We start from the raw sequence: 26,696 nt of genomic DNA, 5'->3' as shown, positions 1-26,696 counted from the left end.
ACTGCTCAGACTCTGTGTTAAAGAAACGTGAAACTAATTGCATCTGTGAAAATGAGCCAGATTCTCCCACACCTTTGAATGGTCATAAATATTCTTCTTTCTCCCTGACCTGACTTTTCCAGTAATTGGCTTTACCTTTTCCAGAGGCATGTCCTGTCTTATTTCAATCTGAGGAATTCTCTGCATTTGAAAGACTATTTTCGTACCTTTTTATTCGGGGGAGGGGCAAAGGCTCCCCGACCTCCAGGGTAGGGCCGGGTCACACTTGGCTGTCAGGGCTTACTCCTGGCTCTCTCTGCACTCGGGGATCCCTCCTGATGGTGCTCAGAAGACCATATGGGGTTCTGGGGATCGAACCCCTGTCTCGGTATGTAAAGCAAGGGCCTCACCCACTCGATGTCTCTCTGTCCTCACAGTTTGCATACCTTACGTTTCACACTTTATCACATATTGTTGGTTTGCCAGTCACATTGCCCTCCGGTCCTGTTCCCTGAAACGGGAGGCGTTATCTTCTTCGGGAGTTCGGGCTCCCACCTGTACACTCCCAGCACCCCGAAGGCAGCCGGCAGGCAGCCCAGTGCTAGGAACAAGTATGTGATGCTGCTCAGGACTTGAAGGGCCACGACAGCAGTGCCGGGAACCTCCAGGGTTACCCCTGGTGACGCCTGGCAACGCTTAGGAGCTGGGGATCCACCTGGGCATGGCGGTGCTGGAGAGACAGTACAGCGGGGAAGGGCCTTGCTTGCATGCAGCCAACTTGTATTCAATCCCCGCATCCCATATGGTCCCTCAAGCCCTTTCAGAAGTAATTCCTAAGTGCAGAGCAAGGAGTAACTTCTGAGCACTGGGCAGGCGTGACCCCCGCCCCCCTCAAATGGGCATGGTCTTTCATATGCTCTAACTACTATTTTATCTTCAGAGCCAAGAAAAACTCTCTTTTCTGGTTTTATGGCACGATGCTTGCCATGGTAGGTGTTAAATCAGTATTTACTAAAGGAGGGAACAACCCTTCTCTTCCTAACTAACATTCTCTTAAGCTCTGAGCCATTAGCTGAAATAGCAAAAATGGAGGGCTGGAAAGAGTGCGGTGAATAGGACCTTTCTCTTGCATGCCACCCACCCGGGTTTGATCCCCTTAGCATGCCATAGGCTCCCTTGATCCCCACTAGGGATGATCTAGCCAGGGAGTAAGTCCTGAACACCCCTGATATAGCCCCCCAAAATAAAGAACAAAACTCAAACAAAATTACCGGTCAGATTTTTTGTTGTTGTTGGGGGGTCGGGACCACCATGCGGTCCTGGCAATTCTCAACCAGCTGAGTTGGCTACACTCAACCAGCTGAGTTGGCTACACCTTAAACTGCCCCAGCACCCAGGATCTTCTGTTTCTCTTAGAGCACCTGTCGTCCTTTGTCTTGATAAATATACTTGATCATCTTAAGATCCTGAAAGCCGTTTCAGGTTCTTGGAATATATTAAATAAAACTAGGTTGCACTCAAATGCTTGTCGATTCTATTTTGAACATTTTATAAGAAGTCGCTGTCATTCCATTGCCAATTGAAATACTTTATTTCTCGAAATGTTCTAGGATTCCAGTCTTCATCTTTCCAAATTAGGTAACACAAAGATTTAACTTTTTATTATTATTATTAATTCAGTGGCATATAGTGTGTTGAAAATTAGGGAAATCAAGGGTTCTGGTTCTGTCTGGTCCAGTGTTTAGAGAATTATTTTGATAAAACCCAGTACTGCTGATTTGATTTGAAAATGCAAATGCCCTTGGATTATGATTGCAGGGAAAAAACTGTGGTATTGGTAAAAATTCACCATAATCACTTGAATTGGTCTTATACAGAATCATCTTAGGTTCTGACAGGGAAGTAGCGGTAAGGAGCTTCTTTGGGTCCAACATGCAGGAAAAGACGGGATTGCCAGGGTTCACGCAAGGACGCAGCTGGTCAGGCTTTGTTTCTGCGTCTGAATTTGAAGCTGACGTGTTTATCCTAAAATATAAACACATCATTTTAAATCATTTTCAATTCTGCGGCCAGAATCATAATATATGTGTACACACACACGCGCATATATGTATGTATGTCATACTAACACAAATTAACTCCCAATGAATTAAAGACGTGAATGTGAAAACTGAAACCAAGGCTGGAGAGAGAGATCTCTTTGCATGTGGGAAATCTGGGTTCGGTCCTGGCACTGCCAGTGGCATCCCCTCGGGCTGCCAGCTATGGACCCCACACAGAACAAGACACAATCTATGTTCTGGATATGACACCAAAAGCACAAGAAATGAAAGCAGAAAAAAAGAAACAAGTGGGATCATGGGAAACATTTAGTCTCATGGGACTAAAAGTGCCCAGCAAGTAATAACAGCAAACCGTAGATTTGATGAATGGCTCAATATCCAGACAATTAAAAGGAACTCAGTAGCAAAAAAGAAAAATGAAAGTTATAGTCTGAATAAATAATGATCTGTCATATGCATGGATACAGAGAAACATAGCAAGGGAATAAAAAAATGGCCAAATGCAACAGGCACTAAGAATGGACCTACAGGATCTGGAGCGACAGCACAGTGGGGAGGGTGTTTGCCTTGCACGCAGCCGACCCGGGTTCGATTCCCGGGTCCCCTGAGCACCGCCAGGAGTAATTCCTGAATGCAGAGCCAGGAGTAACCCCTGTGCATCACCGGATGTGACCCAAGAAGAAAAAAAGAATGGAGCTACAAAACTTAGTCTGCCATGGGGAAAGGTCTGGGGAGGGGTCTTGAGACACTTGGGTGTTGGCTGTGGAGCTGAGCCCTGTATGCCTGAAACTGCATATTGTAACCCATAATGCTGTAGATCAGGGTGTGTGTATGAGTCGTAGAGGTGACTGACAAAGGACCTGACTAGACAGACTCTAAGCTCGTATAGTCAGGGACCTGTCAAGCAAAATCACAATAGAGTTTCCATGTGCTTTGCATGCAGCGGGCGGGGGCCCTATCCAAGGTACTGCAGAGCACCATCACCACCCCCAATATTTTAAAATATATTTATTTATTTATTTAAAATAAATAAATTTATTTATTTGGGCTGCACTAGCACGCAACAGGGACAAATGGAGACGTTACTGGTGCCCGCTCGAGCAAATCGAAGATCAACAGGACTACAAGTGATACTACAAGTGATTTATTTATTTATTTATTGCTTTTTGGGTAACACCCGGCGATGCACAGGGATTATTCCTGGCTCATGCACTCAGGAACTAGCTCTGGCGGTGCTTGGGGGACCATATGGGATGCTGGGAATCGAACCTGGGCCGGCTGCGTGCAAGGCGAATGCCCTCCCCGCTGTGCTATTGCTCCAGCCCCTTAAAATATTTTCAATCCCCACTCCCAATCCCACCCACCGAGAGCCACCCACATACATCAAGCCAGGGCTCAGCCCTGAGCCTCGCTGAAGGCGGCCCAGATCCCAGCAACAAAACCTGAACCACGGTGAAGAATCAATCACCTCATGGATGTTTTAGTGAACAAACATTCTAGAGAGAAGTGCTAGGGAAGATGTGGAGAGAAAAGAGAAAAGAGAGTCTGTGTACTTAATACAGCCACTGTGGAAAACAGAATGAAGGGTTTGCAGAAAGTTAAAAATAAAACTTCTGTATCACCCAGAAATCCCAGTACATAGCTCTTGGTTTTTGCTTTGGGGGGCCCCATCTTGTGCTTGGTGGCTGCTTCTGGCCTGCTGCTGGGGGACAAGAAGCCTGGGGTGCACTCCAGCCCCCTGGGTGCCCGCTCGACTCAGAAAAGCCAGTGTACATCAGAAGGGATTGAAACTGCTGTTTTGAAGAGACAAACGTGCCGCCCTTGGCTTGCTGATCAGAGATGCAGTCCAGGCTGACTCCTGGAACCAGAGTCTCCACAGAAGTGCTTTCTGGCAGGGGGCACGTGCTCTGTTCACGTGCAAAAGAAATATCCAGGAATCTGGTCAAAACAGACATTCTGGGGCTGGAACCATATGGGATGAGCAACGGGATGGAACCTAGTTCCTGAGTGCAGAGCCAGGAGTAAATCCTGTGCATAGCCGGGTGTGACCCAAAAAGCAAAACAAACAAACAAACAAACTAACAACACATTCTGACTCAGGCCTGAGCTGGAACCAGATTCTGACTCTCTCTCTCTCTCTCTCTCTCTCTCTCTCTCTCTCTCTCTCTCTCTCTTCCTCCCCTCCCTCCCTCCCTCTGATTTTTGAACCTCACAGTGCCTTACTCTTGGCTCTGTGCTCAGGGAGCACTCATAGTGGTACTTGGGGATTGAACCAGAGTAACCCTCTGGAACCCCCAGAGTAACAAAGCCCCCTGTGTGGTGCTCATGCGGCTGACGCCTGGATCATGCTGTGTGTGTTGGGCTACCCTGTCCTGAAAGCGATGGCTGACCATGTGGCTGGGAGAAGGGTCTTTGGCAGGCAGAGTAAGGCCGTGGAGTTTCTAATGTGCAGAAGGCCACAAGGACCCGGACTAACAAGACTATGTGACACCTATACCCAGGGGGAAGCCAGTTTGTATGCCTCCTGCCGGGAGTGCTCTAAAAAGCACACATTAGGTCTTCGGTTCTGGATTCTGGTGTTGGCACTGATAATAGCTCTGTGTCACAGATGAAATCATTTGACCAGGATTCAATTCCCTGTCCATAAACAGAGCAAAGAGGGAAACGGATGAAATGGACCGTTCTAGCCTGTGGACTCAGAGAGCAGGGCTTTCCAAACAGACGCAGTTCCAGTTCTCGGAAAAGCATAATGGAAAGCATATATTTACTTGTGATAAGGCCCTTTACTTGTGATACAGCTCTTAGTAACTGCTCTCAGCGGTGTCCAAGTAGGCCTGTTAAGGGCTGGGGAGATAGCTCAACTGGATGGAACATATGTTTTGCATGCCCGAGGTCTGGATTCAGCCTGGCACCAAGAACACCGGGACTGACCCCCGAGTACATGCCGGGAGTAACCCCTATGTAACTCCAAGTGTGGCTCAAACCAAAAGGCAGATTAGAGAGGAGGACAGCAGCTAAGGCACTTGCCTTGCACGCAGCTGACCTGGGTTCAATCCCTGGCACCCCTTATGTTCCTTGAAAAACTTCTGGGAATAAGCTTTGAGTACAGTTCTGGTATCACTGTATCACCGTCATCCCGTTGCTCATCGATTTGCCCAAGTGGGCACCAGTAATGTCTCCATTGTGAGACTTCCTGTTACTGTTTTTGGCTTATCAAATATGACATGGGAGCTTGCCAGGCTCTGCTGTGTGGGCAAGATACTCTCGGTAGCTTCCAGGCTCTCCGAGAGAGGCGGAGGAATCGAACCCGGGTTGGCTGCATGCAAGGCCATACAAAGCAAAAACAGACAAAGAGGACTTTAAGTCACCAAATTCAAGACCGTTTTTCTTTGTGGACTACAGAATATTTTTGTAATAAGGCTGAGATCCTTTAGGACTTCTAAATCCGAGGCTCATTATTAGAACACTTACCTTGATGTGGGAGGAAGGGCAGAAGGGAGGAAAAGGAAGTTCTAAATACTATAGTAAAGGGGCTGTAGTGATAGCATAGTGGGTAGGGCGTTTGCCTTCCATGTGGTTAACCCGGGTTCAATTCCCAGCATCCCATATGGTCCCTGGAGCACTGCCAGGGGTAATTCCTGAGTGCAGAGCCAGGAGTGACCCCTGTGCATTGCCAGGTGTGACCCAAAAAGCAATAAATAAATAAATAGAGTCTTAATAAATAAATAAATACTATAGTAAACATAAATCCCCTAACCTTAAACCCTTAAACCCTAGTGTTGTAGCACTGTAGCACTGTCCTCCCGTTGTTCATCGATTTGCTTGAGCGGGTACCAGTAACATCTCCATTGTGAGACTTGTTGTTACTGTTTTTGGCATATCGAATATGCCACGTAGATATGAATATTTATTTACAGACCGCTAGTGTCTAAGTGTAAACAAAGTTTTCCGAGTTTCAGATCTGGTCCTAATTAGATTTCTCTTTAACAACCTAACCCAGTTCATTTGAATTCCTGAATTATTCCAGTTAACCTCACAGCAAAGTTAACACCCCCAAGGTCAGGGACTTCTTTAACTTGAAATCTTGAGTTCAAACGTGCATATGTGAGTTACTTCTTTTTTTCCTTCCCTCGGTTCAGAATTGAATACATTGGTTGAAACGCACAATGCGGAAACTGGGACCTAGGTGTCAATCATCATTCACCATCATTTCACCTTACTTTTTTTGTCAGTTTGTTTTTTGCTTTTTGGGTCACACCTGGTGACGCACAGGGGTTCCTCCTGGCTCATGCACTCAGGATTTACTCCTGGCGGTGCTCGGGGGACCATATGGGATGCTGGGAATCGAACCCGGTCGGCTGCGTGCAAGGTAAACGCCCCACCCGCTGCGCTATCGCTCCAGCCCCTTCACCTTACTTTTTTTTTTTTATCATCATCTGAGACGCTGTTTGTTGCAGTTTCGGGGGATCCAACCCAGGGCTTCCCCCCTGGGAGGCAAGTGCCCACCCACTGACTCCCGTTCCTGCCGTTTTCCGTGCAAAGCCATCGCGGCCGTGTGCAGACCACCCCGACCACCTCAAGCGCCAAAGCTGGGTCACAGCACCGCACCGCACACGTGCAATCGTGCACCCCCAAGGCGTTGCCAAAGGAAAGTGGGTACCCAGCCCCCCAGGCCCACCCCACACCTCCCAGCACCTAAAGTCAGCACCAGAAGCACCCCGCTCCGCCTCCATCCCGCCAGTCGTACTCAGTCATCCTCGGCCCTTTCTCCTTTACTGTTCCTGGCAAACGTAATCCTTTCTTCTCGGTGCACGGCGAAGGCGGACAGCGAGCTCCCACACCTAATTTCGGCGGCAGAGAAGCCGAAATCCCATCATCCCGGGCGCGGTCAAAGCCAAGCAGCCCGGCTAAGGTCGGCGGTTGGAGACGCCGTCTCCATAGCAACCAGCCGCCGCGCTACCCCGCCCCCCCGTTCCCGGAGCCGGGCCCGGATGTTGTGAGGCTCGTGGCCTCCCGTCCCAGCTTCCTGCGCCGGGCGGCTGCCGGCCGCGTTGCCCCCTGGGAGTTGTTGTCCTTCCGGCGGCGGCGCGCCCGCCCCGCGGGGCCGACTGGACTACAAGTCCCAGCGTGCACCGCGGCGCACCGCCGGCCACCGCCTCCCGGGCTGCGGAGCGCCGCGAGCAGGTTGTTGTTTTCATGAGAGGCGTCACCGCGCGCAGAGCCGTGACCGCCGGCGGCGCCGTGGCAGCCCAGCTCAGCTCAGCGGGCGGAGGTGGCGGCGCTCGCTGCCCCTGGCAGGTACGGCCGGGGCGGGCTGGGACCCCGGCAGAGCGGAGGAGTCGCGGCGGGTTTGTCGGGCCGCGGCCGAACCCCCCCCCGCAACCCCACCCCGGCGACACCGCCTTGGGGGCAGCGGCTGCTCGGGCGTGGGCGCGCTGTCAGGTTGGCGCGGCTGCCTCGGTGGCCTGCTCGGGGTTCGAGCGTGCACCCGCCGGGCGCGCGGGGCCCTGCGCCCCCACCCCTGCAGCTGCCAGCCGCCTGCTTTGGCGGGGCCGGGGGGGGGGGGGTCCTGCAGCTGGGAGCCGGGGGCCCGGGGACCCATATGGTAGGGTGTCGCGTGCGTCACCGGGCGGCCCGGCGGGGCGACGCCGGCGCTCCGCGATGCCACGCGTGGGAAGAGGAGGAGACACACATGCATCGCGGAATTCTAGTCCTGCAGGGAGTGCTCCAGCCCCCGCTCCTCCCCGCCGACCCGCCCCCAGCCCGCTTTCGGCCCCCCCCAACCCCCATCCCCGGGCGCCCGGCCCGGTCCGATGCTGCGCCCGCCCGGTTCCGAACCCGTGTGCGGGTCTGCGTTGGCTCCTTTCGGCAGCCAGTTCGAGTCCTCCGTGGAGGAGGTGAAATTGGCAATTGGCACCCCCCCCCCCCCCCTTTGCCAGCTTTGTTGGACATGACAGCACGACCAGAACCGCAAGGGGAGGGAAAGGAAACACCGACCGAACGGGACACTTCGGGCAGCTAAAATAGACGCTTCGTTAATGGAAATTTTAGATTTGCCTCCGACTAAGGTCACTGGCGCTGGAAGCGTCCCGAGCGCACCTTGCGGTGGTGCTCTGGTTTGGGTGCAGTCCGGGGGTCTGCTCCCCGCGGGGCTCCCCCTCCAGGGGCTGGGCTGCTGCCTGAGCCACGCCGCACCCGCTGACCTCTGACTTAAGCTTGGCTGGGGGGGTGGGGTGGGGGATTATCCTTAGATGCTGGTCCCGGTGGGTGGGTGACTCTGAGCCTTGATCTTTAAGAGGATGAGCAAGCAAACACTTATTTGCATGCATCGTTTTTTTTTTTTAACCCTTTAAGCATCTTGGAGAAGCTATCGAATTAGTTTTCACATTTGAGGATGGGGAAGTAATGCGCTGTAGCACTGTCATACCGTTGTTCACCGATTTGCTCGAGCGGGCACCAATGTGACTTGTTGTGACTGTTCTTGGCATATGGATTACGCCACGGGGAGCTTGCCAGGCTCTGCCTTGCGGGCGGGATACTCTCCGTAGCTTGCTGGGCTCTCCGAGGTGGGTGGAGGAATGGAACCCCTGTCTGCTGTGTGCAAGGCAAATGCCCTACCTGTTGTGCTATTGCTCCACTCCTAAATAAAAGTATTATAATTTAAAAAAATGAAAAGCAAACAACAGGGCTAGGATTGTATCCCCATATGGTGCCCCATATGGTCCCCTGAGCCCCGGCAGGTGTATTTCCTGAGTGCAGAGCCAGGAATAACCCCTGAGCATTGCTGGGAGTGCTCCCCACCCCCAGCCTCAAGCCTCCTCTCCAAATAAAAGCAAGCAGTAATAACATCAGGTAAGTGGCACATTGAAATGTGCATTGCTGGGGAGAGAACAGCGGTCCTTGGACTGGGAGTCAAGGCACTTGGCAGTAATTCTCAGCAGTTGCACAGCGCATCTTTCTTTGATCTCTTTCACTCCAGTAGAATAAGACAAAGGTTTCCTCCGGGTGAGGCAGCAATGGTTGACTACCCCTGCAAATTCATTAGGTGATAAAGGACGGGTTTGCTTATTCTCAGTGGGATGCACTGGAGGACTGTTGTAAGAACGGCGAAATCGGGGGATGAATCTGGAGAGTTTCGGAGGAGAGGGGCAGACAACGAAGGATCTCTCGTCCAGTCAGAAGCATAAGGGAATAGCAAATGTCTGAAGGCAGCAGACTCTGAACTGGTCTTCGGTGGGAACCTTGCACATGAGGGGAGGGGGATGACCACGGGGACAGGGAAGCAGACCCTGGTGGGGAGTGTGGTGCTCTAAGTTTTATGTGTGAAGCTATACAATATGCCCAAACTATCTGACAATCGTTTTGCAAAACACAGTACTTAAAACAGAACCAGAAATGGGTCTGTTCACTTGAAGAGATGTGGAATTAGAAAACTTGAGCTTGGTGCTGGAGTGATAGCATAGCGGGTAGGGCATTTGCCTTGCATGCGGCGACCCGGGTTCGAATCCCAGCATCCCATATGGTCCCCTGAGCACCGCCAGGAGTAATTCCTGAGTGCAGACCCAGGAGTAACCCCTGTGCATCGCCGGGTGTGACCCAAAAAACAAACAAACAAAAAAAGAAAACGAGCTTATTTTTTTAATTTTTATTTTAATGAATCACTGTGAGATACAGTTACAGACTTGGAAACTTTCGTGGTTACGTTTCAGTCATACAATGATCGAGTCCCCATCGCTCCACCAGTGCCCATTCTCCACCACCAGTGTTCCCAGTATCCCTCCCGCCACCCCTCATCCCTTCCCACCTCCCGCCTCTGGGGCAGGCACATTCCCTCTTTCTCTCTCCTTTTGAGTGTTATGGTTTGCAATACAGGTACTAAGAGGCCATCATGATTGGTCTACTCTCAACACACATCTCCCACCCTGAGCGAACCCTCCAACCATCACTGACTTAGTGGTCCCTTCTCTATCCAGCTGCCTTCTCCCCCAGCATGTGAGATCAGCTTCTAAGCCTCGGAGTGATACTCCTGGTCCTTATCTCTTCTGTCCTTGGGTGTTAGAGAAGACTTTAATTTATGATTTACAAAACACTTGTCAACAGAAATAAAGCAGTTAAGCAGTTATAAAGTTCATTTACATTTATATTTAGTTCTTTTACATTTAAGTTCACTTAACATTTAGTCATTTTGAGTGCAGTTTTATTATGCCTGCCAGTTTATGGATTATGGTTATTTTTGTTACGGAATTTTGTTATACATATGTTGGAGATGGTTAGTATTATTTAATGCACACTTTGGTTTTTGGTCGTAAACGAAGGGGCACGTTCGTTAGGAGTATTCTGAGCAGTTTTACAGTTTGGAATTTTGAAAAATGAGGGTTGCTAGCGCCTCTCAATAAAATATCCATTCTGAAGCATAATATTTTCCAACTGTAGCGTTTGTACCTTTTTAGGTGGACATCTTTGGAGATTTGCTTTTCTCCCCAAATTTCAATTTCTTTGGATACTTTGTAGCGTGTAATTTTGTGTACATATATATTTTTGTTGGTTCAAGCATAGATGTTTGGTTTAATTTACGAAGCATAAGAAATACTCATGCTTGATTGGCACGTCTGCTTCTGTAGTATTGCTGTGTCAGTTGTATACTTACCCAAGAGAAGGCTTTTTAAAAATCTGTTACAGTCTAAGATCTGGAACTTCGTGAACTAGTAAAGATTAAGGACACAGCAGTCAGGCCTCTTAAGCCTCGGGCGTTTTAAAACTGAAAATGCAGACTCATCTAACAATGCAGAACTGCTGGAGGCGGAATTGTTTTCCAGTCTGTGTGCGGTTAAGGTGAGGAAGTTGCCAGTGTGTAACATCCTAAGTGGCAACACGATGTTGAGGCTTTTCTTTATGGCAGTCCTGCAGTTTTGACTAGATTAAAATAGTCTTTAAAAATGAGTTGATCTTAAAGGTCATGTGCACTGTATTGCATCAGATAAAATCTCAGCTTGAAACTGAGGTGAAATTTAGCCCTGTTATATTATGTGGGAGAAAATCAGCTAAAGCATAACAATATGTACTGAAAGAAATGTAGGGGTTTAAATAATGTTTAGAGCATTTTTAAAATGTGTGGGAGCATGTCTAAGGGTTTGTAGGGTTTTGTTTTCTGAAGAAAGTATTAGGAAGTAAGGTTAGTGGATTAAAGATTTTGCTGCCTTAACAGGATATTAAAGATCTAATTTTATTTTATTATATGTCCACTAATCACTGCTTTAAAACTTTTTTGTAGTTTCATCGGGCGCTGGACACAGCCCACCTGGGTTTGATCCCCAGCATCCCATATGGTCCCCCGAGCCCTGCCAGGAGTAATTCCTGAGTGCAGAGCCAGGAATAACCCTTGAGCATTGCCTGGTGTGGCCCTAAAACCAAACCAAAACGAAAGAAAACCTTCATGTACATTCTCATTGCACTTTTAGCTTGTGAGTCAGGGTGTTTAATGATGCTAAACAAGTAATTTAAGTTTCTTTTTTCCCCCATCTGTACATTGTAAGAGCCGGTTGTCGTATTCTGGGAGTATTTGTGGAGTTCAGATCAGAGAGGAAAGAGTTCTCACTGTGCTAACACTGTGTGATGTTGTTCCCGTCAAGCACAGGGGTGCACCTAAGTGATGTTGACACCAAATCTATTGCCCGTTTCTTTGGTTTGGTTTTGGACCCTCCCTGGGGTGATACTCCCAGCTCTGTGCGTAGAGGCCCCTGGGGGGCTAACCCAGGCCTTCTGCAACGTGCTCAGCTTGTGGTGCTCACGCTCTAACGCCAGGCTGTTCATTTGAAGCATGATGGCTGTGCTTTTTTTCCTTTTTCTGCCCTTTGGGCCATATCCGACTGTGCTCAGGGCTGACTTCTGGCTCAGAGCGCAGGGGTCACCCCTGGCCAGCTCCGGCGACCACGCTGGGGTGCTGGGGCCTGACCGTAGGTCAGCCTTGTCAGAGGCAAGCGCCCATCTCTCCAGTCTGAGGAGCACAATGCCGTAACGGGGTGTCTGCGCTTTGACTGGGATCTTGGAAAAATGGTCACATGGCATCTTCATTTGAACTTTCGGTTGAGGGGTTTTGCTTTCTGTATTTTGAAGGAAATCTGGCTCCCTTCAAAATAAGTGAGCCCTTGGTATTTGGGGACTGTGTGTGGAGCCAGGGACTGTCACTGGGGTCTGCCCTGTGTAAGACAAACATCTCACCTCCTGTATTTTCCCTCTCGTCCTTATGTTTCTCTTCTTCTTTTCTCCTTCCTTTACTCCCTTATTCAGTCTGTGCTGCCATGATAAGATAGACAGAAAGCACGAGAACATTTTTATCTTGCATTTTTTTTTTTTTTTTTGCTTTTTGGGTCACACCTGGCGATGCTCAGGGGTTACTCCTGGCTCTTGCACTCAGGAATTACTCCTGGCGGTGCTCGGGGGACCATATGGGATGCTGGGAATTGAACCCGGGTCAGCTGTGTGCAAGGCAAATGCCCTACCCGCTGTGCTATCGCTCCAGCCCATTTATCTTGCATTTGTAGACAAGCCAGTAGACAAGCAAATGCTGCAGTTCTGTCCGGAGAGGTATTCTTTTTCTCTTTTCTGTCTATTTTTTTTTTTTAAGTCATCCAGTAGTGTTTGGGAAATCAAGCAGTGCTAGGGATCTAATCCCTTTGAGATATTTCCCAGCTTCTGTTTTTTTTTTTTTTTTTAGTTCATTAAAAAAAAAAATTGTGTTGGGGGCTGGAATGATAGTCAGTGGTTAGGGCATTTGCTTACAGGCAGCTGACCTGGATTCATCCACTGCATCCCTTGTGGGCCCCCAAACACCACCAGCAGTGAGTCCTGAGTGCAAAGCTAGGAGTAACCCTTGAGTATTGCTGGGTGCTGTGGTCCCCAAACAAAAACAAAGAAACAAAAAAAAAAAATATTGGGCTGGAAAGAAGGGTAAACTAGGCTAAGCATATGCTTTCCATACCGGGGACCTTCATTTGATTCCTACACCACAGGGTGGTCTAGACACCTTGGGGTGCACCCTGAGCACAGAGCCAGGAGTAACCTCTGAACACTGTGGGGTGATCAAAAAAAAAAAAACAACAACATAAAATTTATTTATTATTTTTTATTTTATTTTATTTATTTTATTTTTTTTTTGCTTTTTGGGTCACACCCCGCAATGCACAGGGGTTACTCCTGGCTCTGCACTCAGGAATCACCCCTGGCGGTGCTCAGGGGACCATATGGGATGCTGGGATTTGAACCCAGGTCGGCCGCGTGCAAGGCAAACGCCCTACCCGCTGTGCTATCGCTCCAGCCCCCTAGAAGCCATCACCGTGGGGCTTGCATTTCTGGGGACTGAATTTAGGACTTACCCCAGGAGCTGTCTCTTCAGACTTCGCTCTCTGCTGCATTAAAGGTCCTGAAAATTGCCGGGTTTTTTCCTTTTTTTTTTTTTTCCTGTCACAGCTGATTGTGCCCAGGGCTTATTCCTGCTTCTGCCCCTGGGCTCAGGGTCACTCCTCGTGGTCTTGGGGGACCACTTGGTGTCTACGTAGGGGGAACCAGGGATAGAACCCAGGTTTGGCAGACCTAGGGTGCAGGGTAAGCCCTACCCACTGCACTATCCCTCCAAGCCCTGTAGTATTCTTTTATGGCTTTCTCAAAATTTCGGGTTTTTTTTTTTTAATCACACATCTAAAACTTAAGTATGAGAAGCTTGAGAGAGAATCAGGGTTTCTTGGCTCATGGCCCACCCTGGTTTGATTTCTGAACACTGTGTATGGGTCCCCAACACTGCCTGAGTGCGGAGCCAGGAGTGGCACCTCTTTTCCCCAGTAAAGTAAAATAGAATAAAACATCACTGTATCACTGTCATCCTGTTGCTCATAGATTTGCTTGCGAAGGCGCCAGTAACGTCTCCATTCGTCCTAGCTCTGAGATTTTAGCAGCCTCTCTTTATTTTTTATTTTTATTTTTTTAAATGATGTCTTAGTTTGTTTGTTTATTTATTTATTTATTTATTTATTTATTTATTTATTTATTTATTTATTTACTTGCTTGCTTTTTGGGTCACACCCAGTGATGCTCAGGGGTTACTCCTGGCTCTGCACTCAGTAATTACTCCTGGCTGTGCTCGGGGAACCATATGGGATGCTGGGAATTGAACCCGGGTCGGCCGCGTGCAAGGCAAACACCCTGCCTGCTGTGCTATTGCTCCAGCCCCGGCAGCCTCTCTTTACTCATCCTTCCCAACGGTGCTGCATTGGAGGTTCTTTCAGGGTCAGGGGAATGAGACCCATCATTGTTACTGTATTTGGCATGTTGAATATGCCACGGGGAGCTTGCCAGACTTTGCCAAGAATAAGACATAAGGAAGAACAAAGGTGTTGTTTAATAGTAGGAGGTAAATGTTTTTAGATTCTAAAGTGTACCGAGTTGATGTCATGTTGAGCAAGACGACCTTTATAGGTCCTTTGAGAGATATATCAAGGGGGGTCATATCCAGCTGGAGCGATAGCACAGCGGGTAGGGCGTTTGCCTTGCAAGCAGATGACCCGGGTTCAATTCCCAGCATCCCATATGGTCCCCTGAGCACCGCCAGGAGTAATTCCTAAGTGCATGAGCCAGGAGTAACCCCTGTGCATCACTGGGTATGACCCAAAAAGCAAAATAAAGAAAAGAAAAAAGTTGTTCTGTCTTGTTTGGGGCCCAGACCCAGTGATACTCAGAGTTTACTTCTGTTTCTATGCTCAGGGATTTCCCCTGGCATTGCTGATGCTCAGGGTTCAAGTGTGATGCCAGGATTGAACTGAGGGTGGCTGTAGGCAAGGCCACATGCCTTAATCTTTGTCTTGTCTATTGCCTCTTAAAGGGTTTTCTAAAATTAAGATAGGAAATTCTAGGAAGTGTGGACTTTCCTTTGTGAATACATGGTACACGGGATCCTAGTACACAGAAAATCACAGTACATGAAGGGAGCCATAGCATGTAGTAAATCCTACTATTTGCTCACTTTGTTCCAAACTTCTGGGACCATAGAGCTAGTACGGCACTTCCCTTGCACACAGCTGACCGGGTCCCACCCCTGTCACTCCGAATGCTCCTCCAGGCCTGCCAAAGTAAGAGACAGGACCTCTGGGTGCAGCTCAGCAGCCAAATGACTCAAACAAAAACAAAGCTCCGCCTTCTCTTAGATTGGGGTGAAAAAGGCTACTTTATCTTCAGATATTGCTGCAGTGGCTTTTGTTTCTCAATTGGAGAGAAGTTACATCATAAAAGGAAGCTTGTGAAGAGTGTGTGTGTGTGTGTGTGTGTGTGTGTGTGTGTGTGTGTGTGTGTGTGCGTGCGTGCGTGCGTGCGTGCCTGCCTGCCTGCCTGCCTGCCTGCCTGCCTGCCTGTCTGTCTCAGGGCAGAATTTATCTTCCCGATCCGAAGGTGTCTCTGCTGTGCTTCTTGGCACTGCTGCCGCTGTCTGACTAATTCTGATTTTGTTGTGAATTCTGTTCCGTGCTGGCTTGCAGATCTGCAGTGTGGGTGAAGTAGGCCTCCCCCTGCTCAGAGGGCCCAGGTACCCCCAGTGGCTCAGCCTTGCATCTGCTTCCATGTCTCAGTGGGGATGGTGGGCAGTGCCGTGCTGCCTTCTTGATGGTGGGGTTGTGCGGTGCCCCCTCGGGGCTGCATCAGTGACCTCAGGCTGCCGCAGATGCGGGCCCCCCCCCCCCCCCGTGAGGGGCTCTCGAGCCTCCACGAAGCCTTGCGAAACTGTGGTCCACACGAGGGGGTTTGTATCCCTAGGAGTGGCTGCTGGGTCCTCCAGCACCGCTTTGGACGCCTCCCCTCCACCCCCGGAATCCCCCCCACCCCCTCAGAAAAAATAATACAAGTAAGGCAAAAATGTTAAATTGTGGTATGTGTGTGTGTGTGGCGGGGGGGTTTGGAATTGAGCAGCAGCCCAGGTGGGAGAGCTTAGCACGTGTGTACAGGGTTGGGGTCAGGCCCCAGTCTCCCAGCATCAGCCTCCACCCCTGTGCCGAGCCTCGGGGTCTGTCCGGCCTCGGAGAGTACTGAAATGTGGGCATTAGATGGAGTTTTGTGCTCGGTTCGTGGGGAGCCACCCGGCAGTGCTCAGTGGCACTGGGCCCGGCTTACGGGCCAGTGCTGGGCTCTGAGGTGCGGTGCTGCTTGGACCTGACAGGCCCAGGGACCTCGGGGACACTTCAGGGGTGCCGGGGGGTGCTTTGGGGGAGCCTCGGGGGCTATACCGGGTAGCCTTGGGGGGCCTGGTGTGCTCTGTCCCTCGTCCTGCACATGCAGTTCTGGACGTCGGTGTTTCTGGGCGCCGGGGAGACGACTGCAGCACTGCAGCTCCTGCTTTGCACGTGGGAGACCCAGTCCCATCCCGGGCACTCTGTGGTCCCCCAGGAACCGCCAGTGACCCAAGCAGCGGACAGGGAGTATCCGAGCACTGCCAGTTTGGCACAAAAACCAGGGCGTGGTGAGTTTGCCAAGTAAATGCTTAGAAATGAAATGGGTTTGCCATGGGGTATCTGTAAAAGTTGGATTATTACAACATGACTCAAAGGATACAGCATTAATACATATGTATGTATATATTTTGCTTTTTGGGTCACACCTGGCGATGCACAGGGGTTACTCCTGGCTCTGCACTCAGGAATTACTCCTGGCGGTGCTCAGGGGACCCTATGGGATGCTGGGAATCGAACCCAAGTCGGCCGCGTGCAAGGCAAACACCCTACCCGCTGTGCTATCGGTCCAGTCCGCTTTTCTTAGTACTGGGTTATTGTTTTTTTCTTTTTAATTGCCAGAGTTTAGTATCCTTATTGCCAGAATAAGGTCCACCCTGAAGCTGCTAAAACCAAAAATACTGTTGGGTTGGGAGAGGAAGGAAGAGCTGGGCTAGACGTGAGTCAGAGGGACAGTGGCCGAGGGGCCAGGAGCACTTTGGAGCGAGGTGACTTCGTGCATAAAAGCCATAAACATGGATATTGGTGTGACAGTATTACCTGTTATTATATCTACAATCTCTAAGAAAAGAGGTTGTAAATTGGCCCTTGAGGGAAGACCAGGCTGCTGGGAGAAGCAGAAAGCGGAACCAGTGAAAGCTGTTTCCTCTCACGGTGAGCAGGGCTGACAGTCCCTGATTTGTTCGAGAAGAGTTTGTTTCAAAACAACCCTGGTGCAATGCATGAAAGAATAAAATTTCCTTCCTTCTTACAAAGTCAGAAAGATGCAGATTCAGCACCTCCCCCACCTTGGGTTGTGGGCGACACTGTTAAGACACAGTGACTTGCCTTTGCTTATCTGGCCTTTCGTGTGGGGGCTGCAGTGCAGGTGGTCAGGGGTTGGTTCTGCTGACTGGCTGGGGTCCTTCTCTGCCTCGCCGGGGGTCATGTGGATTGAACCTGGGCCTCCTGCCTGCAGAGCATGTGCGCCTGCCTAGTGAGCCATCTCTCTGGCCACCTTGGGATCAGGGATTTTAGTGGTCCTAAATACTTTTTATTTTTTTTTTTTTTTTTTGCTTTTTGGGTCACAGCTGGCTATGCTCACGGGTTACTCCTGGCTCATGCACTCAGGAATTACTCCTGCCGGTGCCCAGGGGACCATATGGGATGCTGAGAATTGAGCCTCGGTCGGCTGTGTGCAAGGCAAACACCCTCCCCGCTGTGCTATTGCTCCAGCCCCATCATTAAATTTTTTTGTTGTTGTTGGGGGAACCACGTCTAGCTGGCTCTGTGCTCAGGGACTACTCCTGTTGGTGCCTGGGGCACCAAGTGTGGTGATGACAGGAGCAAACTGGGATGAGCTGAGTTTAAGGTGCAAGGCAAGCAAGCACCTTAACCTCCGTGCTCTTTCTCCTGCACCCTGCTTATTAGTATTTGTAAAAAATCTCGAGCGGCGCGCGTGGGACGGGGAGACACAATGATGTGTTGTGTCGTTCCGTTGTCCTTTGTCCGAGGGCACTCGGGGAAGCTCTCTCTCGCACGCGCCGCTCACGTTCAGTGCTTTCTCGAGTTCAGTGCTCTCGAGCCGCTGTGTAAGGACTGGATCGGGACGGCTCCTCCCTGTGCTCTGCTTCTGTGTGTGCCACTGTGCTCTCTTCTGTCTGTCTCTCTGTCTCTGTCTCTGTAGTCTCTCCTCTGGTCTCTTCCCACCTCTCTCTGTCTCTGCTTCTGTGTCTTCTCCTGTGTCTCCTTCTCTGTCTCTTCTGTCTTCTTCTGTCTCCCCTGTCTTCTGTCTCTCCCAGTACCCCCCAGTCTTAGTTTATATAGCAAATTACATAGTGGTGACACAAAGGTGGGTTTAACATTAACAAATCAGCCAAGAAGGGTAAGACCATTTCTTGAGGAGATTAACAAAATCTCATCTAAGGATTTTGATGTTACTAGTAGATCCTCTCAAGGGTGGGGTCCAAACAAGGGTGTGTCAAGGTGTGTCTCTTTCTTCCTTCCTCAGCTAGTAGTCCACTTAAATAGTTACAGTAAATTTACTTCTGATATTTCTAGCAATGTCATTCTGTATTAGCACAATAAGAGATATAAACTTAAAGTTTGGTTCTTCCTGAGGATATTCACTATATATTCCAGACCACAGTCCTCAGGCCAGGTTAGTCTTCCTAACCCCAGCAGGGTCCTAGTCTCGTCATTACTTTTGGATCATGACAGCATTTGTCTATGACCATGCTCTCAACTTATAGTTGAGTATTATGGCGCTTTGGCCTGGCCCATTTCGATGCCAGGGTAACTCAGAGCTGGCCCTGGGTCCATTCCGTCCCTCGTTGGGACCCTGCTTTTGGGGTACTAGGAACTAAGGGCAACTGAGTTGAAAAAGCAGATGCCCGGGAGTAAATATTATTGGAGTCAATCAGCTCCCAAGTTACGAAGCATAATATTAACTGTCTTCCTGTGTCCATACAGAAAGGCCATTGATGTAAGGTAAACTAAGTTCCCTGTGGCAAGGCTAAAAGGACAAATCCTATGTTATCCTACAAGTATTAAGATCAGAGGCTTGATAAAAGACTTTAATTTTATTGTTAGTGTCTTCATAGCATCATAAAAACTTCAGATGCAATCCACTATCAGGAAAACCCATAGACTAGATCTGTGTAATTTCTCATTCTCCTATATCTACAGTAAAGCATAGGTGAGCATTTACTTATGCCGGGAACAGAAACGGTCAGAAACAGCAGTAAGCTATAAATTTCAACTCTAGCCTCACCCCCTACAGTTGTGTGTTAAAGTCATAAATTATAAATGTGTTTACACTCTATCTTCAAAAAGGATCAGGGGGCCAGAGAGATAGTATAGGGTTAAAGCACTTTCTTTGCACGAAGTGGATCCCAGTCAGATACCCAGATACCTTGACCTCCCAAGCACTACTTGGAGTGACTCTTAGCAGAGTCAGGTTGGTAAGCCCTGAGCACTGCTAGGTAGAGTCCAAAAACCAAGAAACAAAAGTGGCATTTTATTTTTATTTGAAGCATTGTGTTTTACAATACTGTTAATGATAAGAGTATCATGCATACATGGTTCAATACAAAAAAGGTCATTTTAAATCCTTAGTCATATGGAATAACCAATGAGTAGGAAAATTTGTACCTCTTACCAAGAGGGAAAAAGAGATGAATAATTTTATTGAGCAGGTGCAGCTATAGGACATCAGCAAGGGCTCTTGCCTTTCACTTGGCCAACCCGGCTTCAATCCGCGTCACCCCAGATGGTCCCCTAAGTACTGCCAGGGGCAATTCCTGAGCGCAGAGCCAGGAGTAACCCCTGAGCACCATTGGATGTCACCCACCCCCCCCCCAAGAAGGTAAACATGACATAATTTGGTCCCGAGAGATAGCACAGCAGGTAGGGTATTTGCCTTGCATGCGCTTGATCTGAGTTGGATTCCCGACATCCCATATGGTCCCCCGAGGACATCCAGGAATCACTCCTGAGTGCAGAGCAAAAGGAACCCTCGAGCATCATCGGGTGCAGCCCCAAAAGTAACAACGCAAAGTCTAGTTTCAAGCAGGTGTATTCATTTCATGCCCTTCAGGGAGGAGAAAAGTTCAGATCTCCTGACAAACATTGTCAAACTCGGTTCTTCGAGGTGCCCTAGTTCGAGTCTCTTCCTTGGTAACGGCGCAACAGTGCTCTTGGGGTCTTTCATGCCAGCTCGCTGGTTGGCTGACGGTGGAATGGCAGGCGTGTGGGGTAATAATGCCCCATTCTTCTCCGTTGCGTCTGATTCTAGAAGACGCAGAGATGGAACCATTCCTTCCCTCCCCAGACTAAGATGTAGCTACTCGGGCGCCATGAGGGCTGCCATCTGCCCAGGTAATGTGATGGCCAGTGCTATGGTCCCTTTAATTGCATGACAGCTCCCTCATACTGAATCAGATTTTTGTCCGAATATATATATATATATTTTTTGGGGGGAGGGTAGATTTTGGCCCATACCCTGTGGCTGACCCGGCTTCAGTTCGATTTCCCCATCCCTCTCGGAGAGCTTGGCAAGCTACTGAGAGTATCCTGCCCGCACGGCAGAGTCTGGCAAGCTCCCCGTGGCATATTCGATATGCCAAAAACAGTAACAAGTCTCACAATGGAGACATTACTGGTGCCCGCTCGAGCAAATCAATGAACAATGGGACCACAGTGCAGTGCTACCCTGTGGTATTGCCAAGGAGCTGTTTGTGGCTCTGCTCAGAAGTGATTTCCTGGTGGTGCTCAGGGGCCCGGAGGCGGTGCTGGGGATTGCAGTGTTGCAGCCAAAGCAGCCAAAGCAGCCTGTGTCACTTTCTCTCCTGTGCTCTCTCTTTGTCCCTCCAACCAAGAGTTTTTAAATTAAAAAAAAATTGGGAGGGCTGGTTTGGGACTGTATCCCATGGTATTTAGGGGAGACTGTGAGCTCTGTGCTTGCAGGACCGTGCAGTGGGGAGCCGGGCGGGAGTGGGACTTCTCTGCAGAACCTATGCTGGGCCCCGTGAGCTGTTTCTGGACCTGCCTACGACTGGTAATTTCTACGACTGGACCCCTCAGCCCAGTGTTTTGTGTTTTCTTTGTACTAGGGAATCACTGTATCACTGTCATCCCATTGCCCATCGATTTGCTTGAGCGGGTGCCAGTAATGTTTCTGTTCATCCCTGTCGCATTCAGGGTCAGGGAATGAGGCCCATTATTGATACTGTTTTTGGCATATGGAATACACCACGGGGAGCTTGCCAGGCTCTGCCGTGCAAGATTCTGCATTGCTCTCTTCTGGGAGCTTTGTTTTATAGTCGCTGGATCTTGACTGTTGATGAGATTACATGGCATGCCCAGGGCAGTTTGTGGGTGTGGCTGCCAAGCAACTGGAAAATGGGGTATCTGGGTGGAGGAGGCCCAGTCCCGATCAGAGCAGGCTTGGAGATCTCAGCCCCGGGTTCCACACACCTGGGTTCCTCTGTCAGTTCCTTTATGCTTGAGGCTCATCCGAGTGTGTGGAGAGTGGCCTTGCATGGCTGTGACTGGGTTCTGGAGGTTTTCAGCTGCTGGGGCTCTGCTGGGGGCAGGGAGGGAAACTCAACCTGCCCCCCTCTGAGGGGCCCCCGGTGAAGACAGCCTGGCACGGGGGCAGGAGATAACTAGGAGATGTATTAGGGAATAGTACCATCAAATATGCTACCGTATATTTACCCTATACATGAACCCGTGCTGTTGTATACAGAGAATAGACAAAGGTTAAGTACCATTGGAGTGTTCACTGACTCACGAAAGATAAAATACACAGTTAAGTGATGACAAATGCCGTTCGGGCGATTGCAGTAAGGAAAAAAAAATTCATTATTGAGAAACATTGCAGAGAGGGAGAAAGCAGAGGGGCTTCATAGAGCGGCACATGAAGAGGGGAATTGGATGGGGGGAAATAACGCTTTGGTCGTGCTCCCTGGCAGTGCTCGGGGGACGTACGCAGGGACAAGGAGCGAAGTGGGGTCAGCAGCCAAGCACCTTATCACCTCTCCAGTGGTGATCTTCTCTCTGTCCCTGGAAGTGATTTGGGGGCCACCCGGCCCTGCTCAAGTCTCACTCCTGGCTCTGTGCTCAGGGATCCCACATGGGGTGCCTTGGATCAAGCCCGGCTCCCTTGCTACCAACCTTGAACTTGCAGCCTCGGGCCTGTGAGCAGGTGCCGTCAGCCCTGGGGCCCGTCCCTTCCTCGGGCCAGCGGCACTGCGACTGTGGCTGGGCCTCTGGGAGGGGGCAGGTCTTTTCATGCCGTCAGGGTATTTGTCTGAACAGAAAAGACGGTGGGGAGAGTCCTTAGTCTTCTTTGTGTTCCTAGAGCGCAGGGCTCAGATAAGATTCCACGGTGCCAACTCCCCAGTCGATTTTAAGTCCGCTAGGCGTTCTCAGATGTTCCACTGGTTTCTCGGTATATGTTCAGTACCTGGTCAGTGCTCGAGCTCCACTGTAGACAAATGAGTAACAGTGAATTTAACAGGGTCCAGGATGTGGTTCAGGGGTCAAAAGACTTGCATTGTCTGTGTGAGACCCTGTGTTTGATTCCCAGCACTGCTGGCCTCATGAGCACTGCCAGGAGTGACCTCCTGAGCATTGTGCAGAGATTCACTGTATTGCTGTATCACTGTTGATCCGTTGATCATCCATTTGCTTGAGTGTGTGCCAGTAACGTCTCCATTTCTCCTAGCCTTGAATTTTAGCACCCTCTTTTACTTGTTCTTCCCAGCGGTGCCACATTGGAGGCTCTTTCAGGGTCAGGGGAATGAGACCCATCATTGTTACTGTTTTTGGCATATCAAATACGCCACATAGAGCTTGCTAGGCTATGCCATGTACACAGGATGCTCTCGGTTCCTTGCCAGGTTCTCCGAGAGGGAGAACTAGGCTGTAAGAGGTTGCGGGGCCACATTTGTTTCCGGGAGCTTGGTTTTATAGTCTCTGGATGTTGGCCATTGATGGGATTGCACAGCACTGGGAGCAGTTTCTGGGCATGACTGCCTAGCTACTGGAAAATGGGGGATCTCGGTGGAGGAGGCCCAGTCCCCATCCGAGCAGGCTTGGAGATCTCAGCCCCAAGTCCTGCATACCTGAGTTCCTCTGCGGGTTCCTTCATGCTTGAGGCTCGTCTGAACTTGTGGAGAGGGGCCTTGAGCATGGCTGTGGCTGGGTCCTGGAGGTCTTCGGCTGCTGGGGCTCTGTTCAGGGCAGGGAGGGAAACTCAATTAGAGATTAACCCCGGCATATTGCTGCATATAACCCCAAAACCAAAAGTGGGGGGATAAAAAATGAATTAAAGTGTTTAGCCTTGGCCCTTATAATTGCTTGAGATTGTTTGAGGTTAATAGTGTGGAGTTGCTCTTGCTATTGTAAATAACTGTATCAATGAGATCAGAATCCATGAAAGGAATTTCTAAGTGCATTTGAATGTACCAAATTCTGTACTGAAACCTTGTAATAATTATTGTCGGACCATCTATTGTAATATTCTTGTCTTTAATAAGTTCTGTAAGTATACACATGTGTACATGGGTGTTTGAGAGTGTTTTCTAGGGATGGAACCCAGGGCCTCCCACATGCAAGGCAAATGTTCTATCACTTAGTTGCATCCTTAACTCCTACATAGAATGTCACATCTTTGACTTCCTTCTCTCTCGCCCCCTCTTTTTTTTTTTTTTTTGTATTTTGGGCCATGCTGGTTGTGCTCGGGTTTACTCCTGGGTTTGCACTCAGGAATCACTTCTGGGCCAGGCTTGGGGGAACCCTATGAGGGGCCAGGGGTTGAACCAGGTTGGCAGTGCGCAAGGCAAGTGTCTTACCATCTGTACCGTTGCCCTGGCTCCCAAGGGCTCTTTCTTACTGCAGGTGCTTGGGTTTTCTTTGAGACAGCGGGAGCCAACGTTTGGTCCTTGATTGATCATGATCAGCTTTACGTTTCAGGATGAGCGTCAGATGGGCACGCTTACCTGACTGGTGGGAGTCGAGACCCGGCAGAGCTCGGCGAGAGGCTGCACTGCAATCCACAGGGGAAATACCGGGGTGGTTTAGGCACGGGAGGGATGAACAGAAGTTAAATGTGCCAGAATTTGGGGGTTTTAGTTTCCTAAATCTAGGGTTTGGTTTTGTTCTTTGGCCACACCTGACTGTGCTCAGGGCTTGCTCCTGCCTTTGAGTTCAGTGATCTGAGCAGATTCAGAGGAACGTATGGGACATTGGGGACCGAACCTGCATCAGGCTCGGCAAGGCCAGTGCCGTACCTCTCTGCGTCTCACCAACCCCTAAACCCACGGTTTTTGAATGAATATTTGGTGATTTTTTCACACACCCAGGTGGTTTTGTCCAATGTTATTTCTCAGAGCTGTCAGAAACAGAAAGATGGTTTCAGTTTTGTGACTGTTTGAAGGACTGGAGCGATAGCACAGTAGGTAGGGCGTTTGCCTTGCACATGGCCGACCTGGGTTCAATTCCTCCGTCCCTCTCAGAGAGGCCAGCAAGCTACTGAGAGTATCTCGCCCGCACGGCAGAGCCTGGCAAGCTCCCCGTGGCATATTGGATATGCCAAAAACAGTAACAAGTCTCACAATGGAGATGTTACTGGTGCCCGCTCGAACAAATCAATGAGCAACGGGAGGACAGTGACAGTGACAGTGACTGTTTGAAATAGGATACAAATGCCACTGGAAATGACCACCCAAAGACTTGGTTGAAGACACAGCCTTAAGAAAAGGAAGGAGTCAGGCAGATATTACAGTGGGCAGGGCGTCTACCTTGCATGCAGCTGATCTGGGTTCAATTTCCAGCATCCCATATAGTCCCCCAAGCACCACCAGGAGTAATTCCTGAGTGCAAACCAAAAAAAAAAAAAAAAAAAAGGAAAAAGAAACCAGAGTATAGAAAAAAGCTTCAAGTTTGTCTTCTTCACAAAGCTTGGAACTTTATAATTAACTATTTACCAGCAGTACCACTGGGAGTGGGTCCTAAAACAAAACAAAACAAAAACTGGTCAGGGCTTAGATATTTACCTCTAGCCAAGATAATGGGAGAAGAAGCTTGATGGTGCCTCCAGAGTTTTGGGTTCCTTGAGCAATAGTGTAGACTCGTGTTACTAAGGGCGTCACTGCCCAGAAATCTGTTTACCTTCCTTACCGAGTGTCTATAAAAGCTGTGCGTTAGGAGCGTGTGTCAGGAGGGCACGCAAGCTGCGCCAGCTCCGTGTTCTATTTAAATACTAGACTGGGGAAAATAATAGGCCGTGGGGATGCGCACACAAAGGAGGTGATTCAGCAGCGTGGTGGGAAGGCGGGGCCCTGGGACGGGAGCTCCTAGGACGGAACCTCCTGGTGCTAAGCCTTGTCTTTAAGAGAAGATTTTGAGGGGAATGGAGAGGGTGAGCAGGTGGGGGGCGGGCGGGAAGAGGATGAGATCCGAGAGATAAAACACTGACTTCCTTTACACGGAGACGCAGCTCCAAGCCAGGAGCCGAGTCATGCAGTTTGCGGCAGCATGCGTGGAACCGTAGGCTGTCGTGCCTGTGGACCCAGGCAGATGGAGAGGTGCAGGCACAGAACCAGCTCTCCGGGGTGGGATCTACAGGTACGCAGCAGCACAGTGGGAGAACTGACCCACCCCGTGGGGCTGGGAGGGGTGGAAAGACATTTGGGTCCTGGTGGGAGGGGGTGAGTACCCTGGTGAGCAGCGTGGGGCTGAAATTAAGGGCCCGAGAAATCACCATGAACAGTATTGTAAATCAAGATTCTCAATCTATAAAACATTTATTTTATTTATTTTGGTTTGGGGGGCCACACCTCACCATGCTGAGGCCTTACCCCTGGCTCTGCATTCAGGGATCACTCTTAGCTGGGCTCTGGCGACCATATATACTTGGGGGTTGAATCCATGTCTACTGCGTGCAAGGTAAGGGCCCTAACCACTGTACTCTCTCTCTGGCCCCTGAATAAAAGAGTTTTTTTAGAAAAATGAAAACATAAGTGCACTAGCTCTTGAAGGCCTTTGGGAAGTATCCTGAAGATAGCATAAAAATCTTAATTTTTTTTGTTTCTGTGTGATGGACCTCTTCCAGTGATACTTGGGGATTGTATGATGCTGGGGATCAGACCAGGGACTCCTGCATGCAACGCTCAGGTCCTGGAGCCATACCTCCAGGCCCTTCATACACACTATTTCCCACCGAGAATTCCCCTTTTCAGCTCTCACCATATAGCTGACCCCCTCCGCCCAGTTTAACCACTCCATTTTCCGCCTTCCCTCTGGTCACACCATTTCTTTACAAAGAGTTTGCATACTTCACTAAGCATAGACTCTGACCCCTGCACGTAGTTGCAGATGGCAGGATTTTGCCCTGCCTTCTAGTGCGGGTTGGTCTGCTGTGTTTACATGCACTCCGCGTCTCTCCGCCGCTCACTTGTTGATTAGGGGGTAGAGGTCTCTTGGCTGCTGAGAACAGTGCAGAGACAGGGCCGTGATGCACCCAGCTGGTGAGAAGAGCTGAATTCATAGGATTTTTTTTCGTAGAGCTGTTTTTTATTTCTCCATAGTGATTTTTATGGCCAGTGCATAATCTTTTTCCTTATTTTACCTGGATGTCAACCTTGGCTTTTCTCTAAGACGACTGACTTGATGAAAGTGGGCA

The 26,696-nt window shown here is 49.6% G+C and overlaps 2 protein-coding genes across 3 annotated transcripts in view; one reads left to right on the top strand and one right to left on the bottom strand.

Moving 5' to 3' along the window:
* Nucleotides 1-1,525: 1,525 nt before the first annotated feature.
* PIERCE2 (piercer of microtubule wall 2) lies at nt 1,526-7,034 on the bottom strand. Its single transcript, XM_055128107.1, has 2 exons — nt 6,790-7,034; nt 1,526-2,004 (listed from the first exon to the last, which is right to left on the bottom strand). Exons 1-2 carry the CDS (start codon nt 6,795-6,797, stop codon nt 1,656-1,658), a joined length of 357 nt encoding a protein of 118 aa, XP_054984082.1. The 5' UTR covers nt 6,798-7,034; the 3' UTR covers nt 1,526-1,655.
* A 147-nt stretch (nt 7,035-7,181) lies between these two features.
* Nucleotides 7,182-26,696, top strand: part of CCPG1 (cell cycle progression 1) — a 43,093-nt gene continuing 23,578 nt past the window's right edge. Inside the window, exon 1 of one of the 2 annotated variants that reach the window (XM_055129270.1) lies at nt 7,182-7,340. The gene's annotated coding sequence lies outside the window, so the exon portion shown is untranslated. Of the gene's footprint in view, nt 7,341-25,585; nt 25,640-26,696 lie in introns of those variants that run through there. The other variant, XM_055129272.1, reaches the window with a different exon arrangement.

The sequence above is a fragment of the Sorex araneus genome, chromosome 2 (genome assembly GCF_027595985.1).
Source record: "Sorex araneus isolate mSorAra2 chromosome 2, mSorAra2.pri, whole genome shotgun sequence".
NCBI classification, from domain to species: Eukaryota; Metazoa; Chordata; class Mammalia; order Eulipotyphla; family Soricidae; genus Sorex; species Sorex araneus.
This window is presented reverse-complemented; position numbering and strand designations above follow the sequence as displayed.